Consider the following 13,772-nt stretch of genomic DNA (forward strand, 5'->3'; position numbering starts at 1 on the left):
TGTAGACAGAGTGCCTGTTTTTTCACAAGGAATGAAGTGCTTTATTGCATATAGCTTTATTATATAGCATCTTCTGACGTAACTGCGTATGTTCCCTTTCTGTTTCCCTTTCTGTGAATCACTAAATTTACCTGCTTATCTGAAGTAACTGAAGACATCTACAGATAAAGAAGGGTTGTGAATCATCATTGTCAGTTACTTTTATCTTAAATGGTAACCCATGAACTTTTAAGTCTCTTAAGCTGCTCAGCATTTTATAATTTGGTAACATTCAAAGTGATATTTTTTGAAGCTGGTGATTAATGGTTACACAGTAAGCCCCCCCATCCTCACGGCACCTTTGAAAGCATAAAACCTTCATCACTGCCACTACTGGGTTTGTTACAAAAGTCAGACACTGAGCCACCCAAAAACAACTGACTACAACCCACCTACCAGAGAGCATTCAAAGCCAATGTCTCTCAGGTAGTAAGAGTCCTAAAACTATTCTTTAAAGATTATAAGATTATTAGACTCATCTTTCTACCATGGCTCTTCCTCCCCTGACACATGCACACGCACTCACACCCTCCTCCAGGCTATGACAGACTTGTTAAAGGGAAAGAGTTGCACAAGCAGAGCCATTAAAAGGAGAGAGAGATTCAGCTGTCAGCCCAGCACTCATTCCTGGAGCTGACAGCAAGGGTGTCTAAGCTCAACAAAAGGCATAATGTGCTAGAGGTTATCAGCAAATGGAATAAAAGCCTTTAAAGTTCTACCAGGCACTGTTTGCAGTAGGGTGCCCTTTGAAAAGCCACTCACTTTTGGATCCACCTGCTCGGTTTGTGTCTGAATCCTTTTCTGGGCACACAGAGTTTCTAACCCAGAGCCCCGCTGGCAGCTGCCCATCAAAAGCAGCTCTGATGCGGCTGATGGAGGGGGTGTCTGGCTGTGCTCGGCCGCAGGTCACGCACAGCCACGCGGATCTGCCAACAGGGAGGTGAAACAGCATGAGGTAACTGGCCACTCTGGGGGTAGCTTCAAAAGCAACAAAGATGTTGGTAGTCTGCAGTGGATCCAGATCATCAAAGGAATGAGGAGCTCTCCTGATACAATGACTGTGTAGACTAAAGGATCTTTCATCTGGTGCTCGGACTTTTACAAATCCTAAAGAACCATAGCACATGATCAGCTCTGCTGTGTGCCATTCCTTTTTTACAGCTCTGTCTCACATACACACCCTCCCTCCCCTCAGCTGAACCCCCTTCATTGCACTGAAACTGAAATGTGTAGGTCTAAAATGCTAAAGGTCCAGAGCGCTGTTGCTTCCTTACCAAGACCATAGCATACACTAAGGAGTAGGATGAGAGGCTCATTTTCACTTAACCAAAAATTGTATTAACTAGAGATTATCAGATAAAAATCCAACATAACTGATGATATATTCCCTCTTCCCTCCCACTGTGACCTTAATATATTGTAAACTGCTGAGAAATTGTTTTTAAATGTCTTCGGTGGCTTAAGGTAGAGGCTTGTGGTACCTCTGCTTCACACAGCCTTACATTAAAATGGCAGGGGATGATTCAGATTGTCAGAGGAGGTTTTGTTTTCTGGTTTCTGGGATTTGGAAGCTTGCAGTCAGGAATTTGCATTGCTGCTGTTACCAGTGGTATTATCAGTAGACTGTACAGTAGAGTAGGTGAGCCTCAAGGAGGTAAGCAGTGGAAAGGATTATTTGGATTCTGTGAAAATGTAGCCAAGATGATACATCCCAAGTGAACGGTCAGCTCTTTTGACATGCTGTTCCTGATCAGGGGCCGCAGCGCTGCAGTGCTCACTGGGTCCCTGAGTGACCTCGCTGCCGCTCACTGTTGTCTTTTCTTTGTGCAGGACGGAGGATGCAACTGCCCAGGAGATGTCGCCAAAGCGTTTGGTAAGAGCTGTGTATTGTGACACCCCCACGTGTCTCCAGCGCCCCTGGCAGCAGGGATGCAGGAATCGGTGTGACCCTGAATGTGTAATCAATTAGCCGGAGGTTAAGTTAGTCCCTGCAGCTGACTCCAGTGAAATTAATGCACCAGGCATGAATTTGCTCTTTGGAGCAGACAGTCCAAATTCTGCAGTGCAAAACATAGAGTGGTCAAAGTGATATTTAGAAATTATCTGCCAGGTGTGGTTGAGATACACCTGCTGTGAGAGTACGAAGAAAACTCAGAAGAGTTTCTTCTGAGTAGGGTTCAGAGATGCCTGTAACGTTGCCAGATCTGGCTGATTTGAGCCCTGAGTGGAAGAAGAGCTGGTGCAATGCATGCTGGACAGAAGAGCAAAACAAAAAGGCAGGCCAGATCCCTGGAGATGTTCTTGGGATCAACTGTCCACTTGAAGAGATGAGATTTTATTTATACTGTATCCCCTAGAGCTAGGCAGATGTCTGAAACATCTAAGTTAATAATTACCAGATTTTGCTTTCATGTAAGTTCAGTGAATTGCGCCAGCTCTTGATGATAGAATAGAGGATTTAATCTGTGGGTATGGTCTGTTGGGCATGAGAGTTACGTTGGTATGGGGGGGTCAAAATCATCATTGTCACTTAGCCATAACCTTGTTCAGCAGCACATGGGATTCAGGCACTAAATGCATCCTGAGATGACAAGGCATTTAAAGGTAGTCTCCCACCTCCCAAAAGGCCAGACTCTTTGGAGGTGTCAAGTAGGGTAATGCCTGGAATACAGTGGGACAGCAGAGTCTCTCATGGGATTTCAGGGTGGTATGAAAACAACATTATGATGCAGAATGTCTGCTTTGCAGGAAGCTTTGCAAATATGGAAAGTAGAGGCAGGCCTAAACTCAGATTGCAGACTTGCCAAGAAAAACTCTAGGCCTGGAACTCAACTCCTGGAAAGGTTGAAACCAAAATCTGTCTTCTAAGTTTGCAGACAGCTCCAGTTTTGAGACAGATCACATCACAAGGAAGACTTAATTACAGAATTCTAAGGACAGCTGTGGAGTGATTGCTACCGGCAAGGAATGTGCTTGGTCATAGGATTCATATAACCCTTTTGTTGCCCAGTGGTGATGTGATGCAGATACTTCAGTTGGGTGATTCCAACATAGCTGAGCAGCAGCATCCACCCTCTTAGACAGGATTGTGGTAAAAAAATGCCCAGCCTCTCCTCAGTCCTCACTCTGACATGGTGCCTGCAGTGAGGTCTTTATTCTGCCTTTCTCTGGCTTCACAGCTCACCAAGTTCTTACTGGTGGTGTGGTCCTTGGGAGCTTGTGAACTGAAACTGTGACTTCACTGTATTCCCAGCTGTCTGCATAGAAACCTGGCCTGTGGGAAAGGTCTTTCTTCAGCAAGAGCATTTCCAGAAGCTAGAACAACAGGGAGCAACTTCACAGTGTTTCAAATATTTTTCTTTGTAGTGTTTATTACAAGTCTGAAAGATGCCTGTAGTCTCTTTGGACTAACTGAACCTGAACCTGCTTGAAACCTGTGAAGAGACAGTTTTTGGCTTTGCTGTTCATCAAGAGGTGCTGGGATTCCCAGTGGTACATGTCTGAAGGCTGCCACAGGATTATCCCTTGGACAGAGGAGCATCAGAAAGCTGACATTTTCCAGGCAGTAATTGTACTCTTGATAGTAACCCAGACAGATCAGTGTGACTGTGTGTCACAGCTACAGAGCTGGAAATGATGGAGATGACCCTGAGGCAATAAACTTACTGTATCTGGTTATGTACACTTGACATAGACACACTGTGAACGTCTGACAAGCTGGACCCAGATGTGCCTTTGTCAAAGGTATGTGGCAAAATAAGCTTTGAGATAACATTGTTACTATCAGTGTTTATTGAATGCTACTGAAGTGGTTGGCTATCTGAACCTCTTAGAGCGCAGCCACCATGCCCGACATTTACAAGTCAAAGCCTTGATACCGAATTGTCAGGCACAGACCTCTGTGCTTGAGTTACATGAATATATTGGATAGCAAAGACCAGGTGATGGAACACCCAGACCTACAATGTCATCTAGGGATGAAGGCCTGAACAAAGCATGGACAATAGACAAGAAGAGGACTTTGGTGAAAGTAATTGTGCTGTCTCTTTCTGGTGGATCACTGTAAAATCTTCATGGGATGGGATGATTCCCTATAAAGGAGTGACAGAGCATCTATTTGAATTATGGGAAGTATGAGGGAATCCCAGATGTGAAGACAAGCACTGGAAAATGGCTAAAGGTGTGACTGGAGCAGCCAAGTTCATGGAAACACAAGGAGTAGATTGGATTAAGTGAGAGAATTGTGAAGAACCAAGAAACAGATGTTGAGAAGCTTTAAGGTGCACCTGTGACTTGGTGTCAGGACTCAGAGGCAGATAGGGCATTTTGACAGGGGAGACAAGGTAGAAGCCTATTTAAAACTGCAAGGAACTGGGAAGCACTGAAGATGAGGAACAGAAATGCTGGGAGAAACATACTTTGGGAGAGACTCCTGTAGTTCTGGAGCTGTTGGATGGGAACCTGCTACGCATTTGGTAAACTGAATGAAAAAGATGAAGGTTGATAGGAAAGGAAAGAGCTGTTTTGATGCAGGAATGAGAGAAAGCATTAAAGAAATTTATGCTGGGCTCTCAGATGGTTCATACAGCTGAACCCTTGGAAAGGCTGATAACATGAACACATTTCTCAGAATGCTCCAGGGAGGCACTACTGTCTCCTTTTTTAATGATGAGAAGTCAGAGCACAGAAATACTAAGTTCAGTTGCCTGAGGTCACATATATTTTTCTGACACAGCCAAGAAAGAATGTGCCTTTTGAATCCTATGCCAGCATCTTTAACACATTACTGCTGTTCCTTACAGCAGTGGTGAGAAGAGAGGCAGGAGCACGGAAGGAAAAGGAAGGAAAAATCATATGGAAAAGTCAGCTGGGGACATAGGGTAGTTCCAGATTATACTGGATCACACTGGTTTTTTCTCCCATTTTCAACAGCTGTGTGTGTACCTACTGCTGCAAAAGCTTCCTGGCTCAGCTGGAGCACAGGTGAATGTGCTAAGCTCTGGTCCAGGCAAACTGAGGCTGCATCTGCCTGGAGGGCTGCCCAGCTCACAAATCCAGGCCGACTCCATCTGAATTTGTGCAGAGCCAATCTGGTTATCAGTGACTTGTATAATCAGGCATACAAAAGACATCTGAGGGACTCTATCCAGATCCAGCAGAACTGTGTGAGTGCTGCAAGCTCAGGCTGGCGTCAGCACTGCTATTCTGTAATGGCTTGAAAGAGAAGGCACTGTGAAATGTGAATGAGCAAAATCAGCCCAGATACAGCATGGGCCTCAAGGGGAAAGTCAGTGCACGAAAGTGGCATTGTGTAAAACCAGGACGAGTCTGGCCAGCTCTGACTGAGCTGCTGGGATGCTTGTGTGCAACATCCCCCATCACATCCTGGGTTATCTAGGAAACAACCAGGTGTTTCCAGTCCTTTACAACCTAAAATAATGGCCGTGCTGTCAATCTGTACTTGAAAACAAAAGACTGCAGGTGGATGTTGAGAACATCACCAGTGCTTCTGGTGGTTATACAAGAAAAATGTGCATAAGTTAAAGACCATGCTAAAAGCTGCAACCTCCTGGTAGGATATTAACTGATGGAAACATAATGGAACAGACTTGAAACTTTCAGATATGTTTGCAACACTGAAGCACATTGGAAGGTTCTGGAGAACATTGGAGAAGTATATTTAATATGGGCTTGTCATTTCTGGAGCAGCAGGGCTGCAAGCATGTGTCGATTCAATGTTTAGACGTGCTGCATCTGCTGTAACATAGCTCCTCTCTTCTGGAATAGCTTGATGAATTATGTTGTAGTTTGCAAAAGTTACTCAAGTTGGATGAGTTTCAGTCCTGTAATTCAAACATATTTGCTTCCCTCCCAAAAATAGGCAGCCAAAAGGAAAATAATAAATAGATACAGAAATGCACAGGATCCAAAATTCTGTGACTTTGAAGTGTAGTTTTCATGTGCCTTTTGCATTATTAATTTGAAGGCTGTAAGACCCACAACCAAAAATGGCACTAGAATTGGGGATCAGGAGGTACTATTGACATGGCAGAATCCAGAATGTCTTTTGGCAGGCTTTTGACTTGTTAAAACACTCTTTGCAGCCTTGACCTCAAATCTGTCCCTCCTTCCTCATGTTTTCTTCCACCCACAAAGAAGACATTAGCTAGGTTTCCCAGGGTACTTGTTTTTTGAAAGATGGAGCAAGGTTGTACTAGGTAGCAACAGGAATTTGCCACCAGTAATTAAAATATGAGTATTCCCTTTGTTTTTGGCAGGCATGAGTTGAACCAAGAGTTTAAAACTCAGCCATCTGAAACAAGAAAGCTCAGGAGAAATCTGCCAGGCAGCTGACATGATAGGATACCTGAATGAGTGCCTGGCTATAAATATTGCTTGTGATGTGCTTTGCATAAGCTTCATTTTTAGTATCCCTTTACCATGGACGCAGTGTTCCTTTCAAGCAGGCACCAGGCAAAGGGAGGTGAGGTCAGCAGAGCAGCTGGGTGCTCTGCCCCCAGGCACTGCTGCCAGCTCTGCTCTTTGGCAAAGGGGTGGAGGCAGGAACTGGCACACTTCACTCTTGTCATGTGTTCTAAGATCAAAATATTCTCAACTTCAGGTTTGGTAGAAGCTGAGCAGATGTGATAGGGATTTCACTTACTTTTCAGATTTCAAGGTCTGGTGCTATTGTTGGGATAGTGACAGAGATCAGAGCAAATCCTAATGCCAGACTTACCTAGTCTGGGGTCTCCCCAGACTTCAGATTTGTTCTTAGGAGGATGGATGTAGTTCAAGCTCATGCTTTCTGTGAAGTGTGGTTTATAGCTCAGTTCTGGGAAGAAGCTGAGCAGAGGAGAGGCCTGTTCTGGCACATACACATTGAAGAAGCAGAGAGTATGAACAGGAAAATGCTTTGTTTCAGGGTTGGGTCACCACAGGCTCATAAAAGACTAAAGGCCAAACTTTTCCAAGCAAGACTCCTAGATATGCCAAAATATCAAAGGAGGAGCTGCTGGTGGAATAGTTCCAGCCCAGCTGGAAATACTGGAGATCACAGTAGAAAATTAAGAATGATTCCAAAAACCTTCTTCCTGATCTTACTCCCAGCAGAGCTGATTTCATGATTTACAAACCCAGAGGAGATAGACAGACTGAACAGTCATGATTGAGTATTCAGTGTTGCTATTCAGTATCTGGAGCATATTTAGGAGTAGTAGCTATGGGTTAGACTTCTTTGTGGTGTGTGCTGAGAAGCATAGAACCCAGGAGTGATGGTCCTTGGACCAGAATTTTTAAACAGGAACCAAATGAGATGCATCCAGATCTCTTTAACTAGGTATCATCCAGAACAACACTGAACACAGATGGGTGATGGACTTGAAAAATCATTATTTCAGTTAAAAATCTGAATCAATCATTTTATGTCATTGCTGGGAGGATTACATTACATCCATGAGTCTGCTTTCCTTCAGGGTACATTCCCATTCTCCACTTGTGGCCTAGAAGACTCTTGAAGTAGGAACCATCCACTTCTGTGTACAGCGTTGAGCTGTACAGAGTTAACAGGACCCAGCCCTGTGTTTAGGACTGTTGATTGCTGCAGTCACAGTTAATAAGGAATTGTGCTCAGATACTATTATGAAGAGTTGAAACTGAATTTGAAATTAAAAGGCTGTGGGATAGAGTAGAATATTCTCTATCTTTGTCATTGTAACAGAAAAGGGTTTTTTTCCATTTAAAGTACAAGAGAAATACAATTCAGCCTGTGTCAGTTCTAAAGTAAAGCTTTTCATCCAAGTTTGCTGTGACTATTACAGGAGGGGACTCTGTACTAAACTGTAAAATGCTGGCTATTGTTTCCAGAGATCCCTGTGCTCTTGCTTTGGCTTTCACCTTCTCTTTTCCCTGCTTTTTTACGTGTCCTTTTGCTGATCACAGGAGCTGGTGCTGACTTCGTCATGATTGGAGGAATGTTTGCAGGCCATGACCAGAGTGCTGGAGAAATTCTAGAAAGGAACGGCAAGAAGGTGAAACTATTCTATGGAATGAGCTCTGATACAGCCATGAAGAAGCATGCAGGAGGGGTTGCTGAATACAGGTATGAATTCCACACAGGAGCAATTGCAGTGAGCCCTCCATCCAGGAACTTTTGGAGCAGAATTGGGCAGAAGGAAACAGGCCTATGCTGCTGCTCCCATTGAAGCAGCTGTTGCCTACATTTACAGCAGCAAATCTGAGGGAGGGATGACATCAGAGGGAGACAGGGAGAAAGAGCTGGGGTTGGCTGGCTGAGAGCAGTGATGTTCACTTGTTTGCAGCTGGTGTGGTGTGCTGTCACTGCTGCACCAGTTGTGTGGTCTGGGAAGTCATTAGGCACTCTTCTGACATACTGCTCCCTCAGGATGTGTATGAACTAAATGCTGGAACATGACATAGCAGGCTGCAGTTTCCGTCCCTCTGCTTGTCCACATTGGGTGTCTTCTTGGTGTAGGGATTCCCAGCTGGCCCACAGGCTCCCTTCTGCTTGCAGAAGGTGGGTGCTGGTGAGCCGGTGAAGCTCAGCTGGGGTTTCCTCAGTACAGAGATGAGGACCAGGACTTCCAAAGCACTCAGACACCAGCAGCAGCTCTGGGACTCCCTTCTGCATTTTTTGGGCAGTCTTCATAGGCAGCAGAAGCCTATGTACAGTTTTTCCAGCCCTCTTTTGGTAACAGAGCATCAGAGTAGCCTCAAATAACGCAGAATGCAGAAGCTTCATTTTTGAGCTAACTCCTCAGGGGAGAGGTAAGGAAGACAGATTTTGCAAAGAAATCTGTTGTCCATTGCTGTTTTACTCTGGAAAGTGCTGACAATGTTGACTTCTTGGAAAAGCAGATGACATCAGAAAACCTCTGTGTCTTTTCTCTTCTGAGTGGCAGTCTTAGTCACTACCCTTGGACAACATGGTTCTTACATACTTCATTGGAGAATGACTCCTGTCTTACACTAAACACTGGTTTATTGAGGGGTCCCTTTTGATTCTTCTCTGCTGGCATAGATTCAGGCTCTGGTCCCATCTGGTAAATTGCTGTTTGCAGGAGTGTCAGTACACCTGCACTTCCAGCCACACACTGGGGATTGATGGGTTTGTTGGCCTCATCTGCTACAACCACTCCAGGATACAAGTTTTTCCCAACGTGTCCTGCTGCTACCATGGGTAAGAGTTTCAGCTCTGTGAAGATGACAGCACAGAATGTAAAGCAGAATGGGATCCACAAAATGAAATGGAATTCATGCTTTGAAACAGAGATAAGCTGATAGATAGCAATCCCAGATGTCATGCTAGATAGAAGGATCTTTGATCCCACCTCCTGTTCTCCACCCCCGCATTGACTCCTGTGGTGGTTTTCCTCTGCACCATAAAATTTGTATTTGTTCACATAGCACTTAGTGGAGTGCAAAGTGGTAAAACTTAGCCTCTGTCAGAGCATTTACGACCTAGATTGTGGCCTAGTTCATGGCATCACAGAATCATTTGGGTTGGAAGGGACCTTTAAGGTTCATCTAGTCCAACATCCCCATAATGAGCAGGGGCATCTTCAACTAGATGAGTTTGCTCAGAACCCTGTCCAGCTTGGCCTAGAGTATTTCCAGGCATGGGACATCCACCAGGTCTCTGGGCAACCCATTCACTGTTTTTGCTTTCAAACACAACTGGTTTCTTGCAGAAGAAAGAGCTGCACAAGATGCCATCTGCATCTGAGACAAGCTGAAATGATACACCAGACAGATGTTGCATATCTCTGAGTTTTGATTCACTTTGGGTTCATATGCCACTGCCCAGAAGCAGTGCAGAGTCTGGGAGCTCTTTTTTCTTTTTTTGTGCCCTAGCAAGTCTACTTGTCATCAAATCTCAGAACAAACGGTCTGAGTGGACAGCACTAATAAGTGTCTCTTAGTATAAAAGTGGCAGCTGCCAGTTGCACAGTTGTGCTGGCAGCCTTTACCTGAAAGATCATTTCCTGTCCTGTGCTACCCTGAGCTTGAGTCAGCTGGAGTGTGGGAAAGGTCTGATGCTGCTCAGGCTTGTGGTTATTGGCATTTCCCTGAGAGCCATCTCACTGAGCAGCCCAAATGTGCTGCCAGATCTCAGTACAGCACAGTCCTGAGGGACTGGCCCCCACAGAGCTGGTGAAAGATGCAGGAAGAGTTTGAGAAGGCTGGCTGTACCAAGAGGACAAAGGACTGAGGCAGCTCTTAAATTCTGTTCTACCTAATTAGGTGTGTGTGATCTGGCAACAAAATTTATTGCCAGCAGGCAAACTAATTGACACTGGTCCCTCTTAAAAATGAGATGAAGTGCAAGTATCCCATCTTGTAGGAGCAAAGGTTATACAGAAAGGTGCTGTATTTGGCTCAGTCTAGATAGACCTTTTAAAGTCATTATGTGCAATGCTATACAAATTTGGCTTGATCCATGGCTGTATTTTGATTTGCATCCTTGATTTGAGAATTTCCTGGGGACCAGGTTCTGAGACTTTCTCAGCAGCAAGGGAGCAGGAGCACAATCTGAAATTTTTAGTCTCTGTTGAAATACTACCTTTCTGTGCCACTGATAGGTAGCATAGGAGGAGTCTGCCAGTGTACTGCTAGATACAACAGCTCCAGGCACTAAATCTGTGAGCCTTGGGTCTTTACTGGGGAAGTGCTGATACTCATCTTCACTCTGCAGCCATGACACTGACCTGGCTGCCTGTACCAGCCTTGGGCTCAGTCTTCCTTGGCCTGTCCCAGCAGGAGTGTCACTGTGGTTTAAAAATAGCAGCTGCTAAATCCAGCATTGTAAATGTGCTGGGCATTGAAGGGGGATTTGAAACAGCACAAGGTTGCCCTTATAGTAAAAGTTACAGGAAGTTTAATCACTTCCTAGTTTAGCTGATGGCAAGCTTGAACCAAAAGGGTTCTTAGTCAGCATTTTAAATGCTGGATACCCCAAACTTGACCCAAACAGGTCAAGTCAGTGGGGCTCCTTTATATGCATTTAAAAAGCCCAGCTGTAAGTCTGTATTGGTGACCCAAATAAGCTGTTTTGTCTTTAAAAGAGCCTGAACACTCACAGTGTGTTATTGGAGCAGTGGGGAGCTCAGTCCCCTGCAGAATCAGACTGCTTGTCATTTAACTTCATCTTCTCAAAATTCCACGTGTTGGCTGGAGAACCTGAGCCTGCAGCAGCTACATTAAAACTGACAGATAAGGTGAGATGGCTGTGACAGGGAATAAAAGTCATGAGAGTAATTGTTTTTGTAATGAATATGTCAAGCTGATCCCATTTAATCTGTGTACTCACTTTCATTTATCTTATGTCATTTATATATTGGCTTATTTTTACATTTTCACCTCCTTCCATGAGGAATATGGATCAGAGCTGGGGATTTCTGAAAGGCAATTTTTGTGTTTCTTTTGTGGGAGAAGAGAAATAAGGCAAGCAGGGTCTGAGGATGCATGCAGTATTATTCAGTTTGAGTCAATTTGTTTTTGTTCACCCTTTTGAAATTTCACAGGTTTTGTGTGAATGCTGCAGTTCTATTGTGGCCACTCAGCAATTCACAGCTGCTACTTAAGCTGGGTTTGGGCACTTTATATTAACTGCAGGGTGAAATTTTGGCCACAGAGACAGAATAGCACCAACTGCCAGCTGCTGCTTACCATCTTGTGTATCCCAAATGATAGCCTGGAAGACCTGCCCCCAGTTCCTCCATTTCTTATATGCCCCACTCAAAAGATTGCTTCATGCCAGGGCAGCCTGACCCCTTTATTCTGACCCACATTTTGCTGGGCTGACAGAGCACCATCTCATGTGTTTCATCCCATGCAGCCTGCCAGGATTCCCACCCACCACACACACCCCTCCATGCAGCAGCCTTCAGCTGGCCAGGAGGGGCAACACAGACTGGGCCCTGTGCAAAAAGTCTGAAGCAATTTGTTTTCTCTTTCTGTTCAGTGGCTGGCAAGAGTCAGAGTTACTGCTGAGAGCATCTGAGCACACCTTTCCCAGCCGCTGGGAGCCTCAATTGCTCTGTCATCACCTTTCTTTCTGAGAAGGGGTTACTTTTGGGTCATAGCTCCAGGAGAGATGTCAGAGCAGCAAAACCCTCAGCAGCTCCTGCTGACTTGCTTATGCAGCTCTCTGCCAAGTGTGCCAGCTTTTGTGACAGCCTGTGTAATCCATTGTCATGGTTTATCCCAGCAGGCAGTAAACACCACACAGGCACTCGCTCACTCCACCCCCCAGTGCGATGGGAGACAGAATTGGGAAAAAACCAGCAAAATTCATGGCTTGAGATAAAGACAGTTTAGTAGGACAGAAAGGGAAGGGATAATAACAACAGCAATAATAATATACAAAACAAGTTATACACAATTTTTCACCACTCGCCAGCCAATGCCCAGCCAGTTCCTGGGCAGTGGCCCCAGCCAGCTTTCCCCCCTAGTTTATATACTGAGCCTGTTGCCATATGGTATGGAGTGTCCCTTTGGTCAGTTTGGGTCAGCTGTCCTGGCTGTGTCCTGTCCCAACTTCTTGTGCCCCGCAGCCTACTTGCTGGTGGGGTGGTGTGAGGAAGAGGAAAGTCCTTGACTTGCAGCAACCACAGCTTGGCAGTAACTGAAACACTGGTGTGTTGCCAACACTGAGGGCTGTCCATGGGACGCAGTTCCTTTACAGCTGTCCCTTTTCTAGCATGAGTCACACAGGGACTACACTCCCTTTGGGAGTGCACTGCACGTCTCCTCAGGTGTGTCCAGGTGTATCTCCTCTCCTAGTGGCCATTATTGTTTCATAAATACACTTGAGGAGAGGTGTCACGTGCTCCTCTGACTTGCTGAAAGTTTGGTGGCTCACAGCATTTTTGGAGCCAGGTGGAACATCTCTGGAATGATGCAGGCTGTGGCCTTATCCCACACAGGTCACACTGGCCCCCCAATGTCACCTGAACCCTGCTGTGTTTGCCCAGCACAGCACCCATGTGCGTGCTGGTGGGAGTCAGCTGGGCACTCATCATGTTGGTACTCATGAATGTACTAACAGGGTGTTTGGACATAAATAATTTGGGCATGCATGCATGAACTGATTGGATGCTCATGCAGAAATTACTGGCTATTCATGCATGAATTAATTGGGCACTCGTGCATTAATTTATTCAGTGCTCATGCATGAACTAGTCTGGCACTCACACACAGCAAGCCCAATTCATGGCCTATACATCACTCCTTGGGAAAGCACGCATTGGGGAGACCTTAGAAGGTTAGTCCAGTATGAACTCTTTGGACATCATCACAGTCTTAACATACATAAGTTAAAAACTCCATTTTTCCTCCCTATGGACCAGCCACCAGGGATTGATACTGTAGCAGTTCACTTACTAAATGTCTCTCCTCCATCCTGAGCACGGTGTTAAAGGGGTTAACATTTGGTTTTATAGCCCTATGGATACAGATCCCACCCCTGGGCCAGACTACAGCAATTAATAGTGCACCAGTGTGTGCATACATGTAGTGAAATTCCACCCACGCTTCCCTGGGAACCAGATGACTTCTCAGCTCAGTCTGAGCAACATGTTATCTCTTAAAAACCCCTTTCCTCTGGGGACAAGACTATTGGGGTTAATGTTAGCACAGCTTGAGTATATATTCATCAGAAACGTCATCCCCTTATCTCTGTGGACAAGGCTGTGGAGCTAATCTCACACCTC

At 45.2% G+C, this 13,772-nt stretch overlaps 1 protein-coding gene across 1 annotated transcript in view; it reads left to right on the forward strand.

Annotated features, from left to right (window-relative positions):
• GMPR (guanosine monophosphate reductase) overlaps window positions 1-13,772 on the forward strand; it is a 41,863-nt gene that overhangs the window by 20,496 nt on the left and 7,595 nt on the right. The window contains exons 7-8 of the mRNA XM_063160352.1: window positions 1,870-1,912; window positions 7,981-8,140. Of these exons, the coding sequence (XP_063016422.1) occupies window positions 1,870-1,912; window positions 7,981-8,140 (203 nt within the window). The remainder of the gene's footprint in view (window positions 1-1,869; window positions 1,913-7,980; window positions 8,141-13,772) is intronic.

Source organism: Melospiza melodia, chromosome 1 (genome assembly GCF_035770615.1).
Source record: "Melospiza melodia melodia isolate bMelMel2 chromosome 1, bMelMel2.pri, whole genome shotgun sequence".
NCBI classification, from domain to species: Eukaryota; Metazoa; Chordata; class Aves; order Passeriformes; family Passerellidae; genus Melospiza; species Melospiza melodia.